The 3,831-nt window shown below is 46.4% G+C and overlaps 1 protein-coding gene across 1 annotated transcript; it reads left to right on the top strand.

The window, feature by feature from the left end:
- The first annotated feature begins 1,513 nt into the window (after window positions 1–1,513).
- Window positions 1,514–3,043, top strand: LOC123191163 (cationic peroxidase SPC4). Its single transcript, XM_044603950.1, has 2 exons — window positions 1,514–1,811; window positions 1,933–3,043. The coding sequence occupies exons 1-2, from the start codon at window positions 1,593–1,595 to the stop codon at window positions 2,725–2,727; spliced, it is 1,014 nt and encodes a 337-aa protein (XP_044459885.1). The 5' UTR covers window positions 1,514–1,592; the 3' UTR covers window positions 2,728–3,043.
- The last annotated feature ends 788 nt before the right edge of the window (window positions 3,044–3,831 follow it).

The following is a 3,831-nucleotide window of genomic DNA, read 5'->3' as shown; positions in this document are numbered from 1 at the left end:
CTATGAGCTCTGGGCTAGCTGACAGTAGTTTCACTGGAACAGTACAAGATTTGAGAGGATCAGTTTCGGTGGATCAAATCAGATGCATGCATCATGCTGGGAAGAACAGGTTCGCGTTTCTTTAAATGTTTGTTGATGGATTGGCGACGATCGAAGAGCCATGACTTTTTCTTGGGTAAGGAACGCACGCAGTGTACAAGTATAATATACCACTCTAGTGGTCCAGTGGAGCAGGTGCACACTTTCTGCTGTTTTTGTCTTGCAAGTGGTACGTGGCTAGATAGGCATGCATGCATCCCCCGAGAGATGCCCATAGAAATTACGGCCGTGCCATTCAAAATGGTTGGTTCCATATAGTATATGTACTCGATCGATGTTTGTAGAATCCTTCTGGTTGCACTAGTGATGTCAAGAGATGATTGCTGTAAATATGGTTGTTGTTACAAATTATTGATCATTATTTTGAACGATCTAAAATTTTCCTTCTTCTTTTTACCCAATCAAGGGAGAACTTTGATCTTGTCTTAGAGCATCTTCAAGGGAGACCCGCAAATCACCGGTATATGGCCGATCGGATACATTTGTTCACTTTTGCAATTCAATGGGGATTCGTATCAGTCTGCGAAGTTATCCGGGCGTCCAAATTCCGGTATTTTGAAGATAAACGTGGGGGAGTTTTGCCAGAGAACATGCACTTGACCAATCACATGCATGTCCCTCTCTTATCTCTCTCCTCCTAAATCGCACATGCATGGTCTTCCTCTTCTCTCTCTTCCCAACTAGACACTGAACCACAAATATCCCACCACATGCATGGTCCTCACCTACCTTTTCTCCTCCCAACCGGATACTTCGTAATTAGGATTGGATGCCTCTTGTATCATGTCCGCGAACCACGTCCAGACATAAAAACGGACATATACCAAAGGAATTTGTGGGTCGGCGTTGGAGATGCCCTTACTTTGCTAGTTGTTGATGTGATTTTTTTGTGTGCGTGCTTTGATGTTCATTTGTGTGCATCCTAAGTACGAATAGATCGTGTGTGTGCTCATTGTGTGTTTGTATCTCCTTCATACTTCATTCTAAGCTACTCGCTCTGATCGATATTAATTGTATTAGTACAACTTTATACTAAATTTGTGATAATTCATGTGGATAGGAAGGAGTAATAAAGTTCACCACTGGTTCAAAAAAAATGCATGGAATCAATCGGGTAGTGCAGTGCAGTGTACCTTTTCCTTGTATGTATATTGTATAGTATGGCTCTGTAGCATATGCGGGGGTGTCCCGTGCAAATGCATATAGTAGAATGCAAGAGGAGCAACGTTCAAGGAACCAGTTGGTTTTTCTGACCTTGATGTTTGCGACTTGCACATGCATCTGGTTCCCCTTTTGTAATTAGGGTTTAGGGTGTCTCTACCTTGTCCTGTGGATCACATCGAGCGAGCCAGGCAAATAGGTACTCAGTATGGAATGGAGGTCATTACCCGTCTATAAATAGGAAGGGTTCGTGGGTATCTTGTGCAAGCCACACGACCGTGCCCTGCCTCATAGCTATCTAGGTGCAAGCAAGAGGAAGCTCGGCTTCAGCAATGGCGTCCAGAGCAGCAGCCGCCGTTGTTTTAGCCCTGGCCTTGGTCTGCGCCGCACATTCGGCAGCAGCCGCCGGGAATCTGTCCCCTGACTTCTACAAGAAGGCGTGCCCGCAGCTGGACCAAATCGTGGCATTCCATGTGGCGGAGACCTTCCGGCGCGACGTCGGCGTGGCGCCCGGCCTCATCCGCATCCTCTTCCATGACTGCTTCACCCAGGTGCGTACCAGCGTCCTCTAGGATTTCTTTCATTTAATGAAACCATAAGGTCTTGTATGTATGTATGTATGTATGTATGTATGTATGAATAACCCTTATGAATACCATACCGTGGTTACAGGGCTGCGACGCATCGGTGCTCCTTAACGCAACCGACGGTGAGCAGAAGGTGGGGCCCAACCTAACACTTCGGCGGGTGGCGCTGGACCTCATCGAGCGCATCCGCAGCGCGGTGCACACCGCCTGCAAGGACAACAAGGTGTCCTGCGCCGACATCACCGTGCTCGCCACCCGCGAAGCGGTCTTCAAGGCCGGCGGGCCGCGATTCGACGTGGAGCTCGGCCGCCGCGACGCGCTCGCCCCGGCGCCTGCCCAGATCAACAAGCTGCCGGGGCCCTCCTTTCCTGTGCCCCTGCTCATCCAGTCCTTCAAGGGCCGTGGCCTCGACGTGGCGGACCTGGTGGCCCTCTCCGGCGCGCACACCTTCGGCGTCGCGCACTGCTCGCTCTTCCAGGACCGCTTCAAGCCGGGCTTCGGGAACCCGCCCATCGACCCCAAGTTCGCCACGATGCTCAAGGACAAGTGTGCCAATGACTTCGACCGCAAAAAGACGCAGAGCCTCGACGTGCGCACGCCCGACGCCTTCGACAACCAGTTTTACATGGACCTGGTCGCCAAGCAGGGGCTGTTCAGGTCGGACCAGGGACTCATCGAGGACCCGGCCACCAAGGCCTTGGCCGCCCAGTTCTCCCTCGACCAGCGCGCCTTCTTCGAGCAGTTCGCCAAGTCCATGACCAAGATGACCAACATGGATGTGCTCACAGGCAAGCAGGGCGAGATCCGGAACGACTGCGCCGTCCCCAACAAGCGCGTCACCGCCCACGGCGACGAGGAGGGCCATGCCGCCGACATGTGAGAGATGAAATAATCTAGTGCTCGTGAGTGAACGCTAGGATGCACGCACCATGTGTTTGTGTGTGAGTGTGCTGTGCTGTCTAGTCAATAAGACGAGTGTGCTGCTTAGTTCGTATGCTTCCTATAGCATAGGGTCGACCGAGCTTCCTTTTGCACGCCGGTGTAAGATTTCTTTCTTTTTTTTTGCGGGAAACCGGTGTAAGATTTCAGTAGCATCGTAATGTCGTCTTTTAGATTTCCAAAATCGTAATGTCTCACTAAGCTGCAAGACCAGACATAGCAATCTCAGTTCTTGTGTTTTTGCTCTTTGTTTTTCATCTTTCGGTTTCTTGTTTCGCGGGCCATGCCAGGTCAGGATTTCGTTTTTCTTCTTTTTCCTTTTTCCTTTTTATTTTTATTTCCACTTTTTCTTTAATGTATTTTTACCACTTTGTGTTTTGTCTTTTTGCTTCTTGATTTCTTATTTTATAGTTTGAATTTGTTTTTAGTATATGAGCATATATTCACACTATATTGAAGATTTTAAATATATCAGATTCCTTGAAATATATTATTTCTAAAATATATTACCATTTACAAATACACAATAAAAATATTGAAATACATGATGATCATTCTTCTAAACACAATATGAACATTTCATTAATATACGATGATAAATTTTACAATACATGGTGAATATGCTGTTTAAACAGGTGATGAATATATTTCAAATATGCAACAACCATTTTTTAAATACAAGGAAAACATCTGCTAAATATGCGACAAATATTTTTCAAATATGTGATGAACATTTTTTATCAGCATGAATTTTTTTCACATATAGGGCAAACAATTATACACATAGACATAAAGATTATTATTCTTGCATAATATACTATTTAGCTTTAAATGTTTATAACATTTTATTCTTTAAATCTATGGATTTGTTTTTGAAAAACTCAGTAATAAATGGGCTGCGCGCGCGCGCGCGCGTGTGTGTGTGTGTATGCTCGCTATGTTCACATAATAGCAGGTTCTCTGACTTGACGTCTCACAACGGGCGTGTCTATACATCGCCTAACAAGAGATGGAACATAGCGTCGCCCATTGCGGGCATTCAGTT

The sequence above is a fragment of the Triticum aestivum genome, chromosome 2A, assembly GCF_018294505.1.
Source record: "Triticum aestivum cultivar Chinese Spring chromosome 2A, IWGSC CS RefSeq v2.1, whole genome shotgun sequence".
NCBI classification, from domain to species: Eukaryota; Viridiplantae; Streptophyta; class Magnoliopsida; order Poales; family Poaceae; genus Triticum; species Triticum aestivum.
This window is presented reverse-complemented; position numbering and strand designations above follow the sequence as displayed.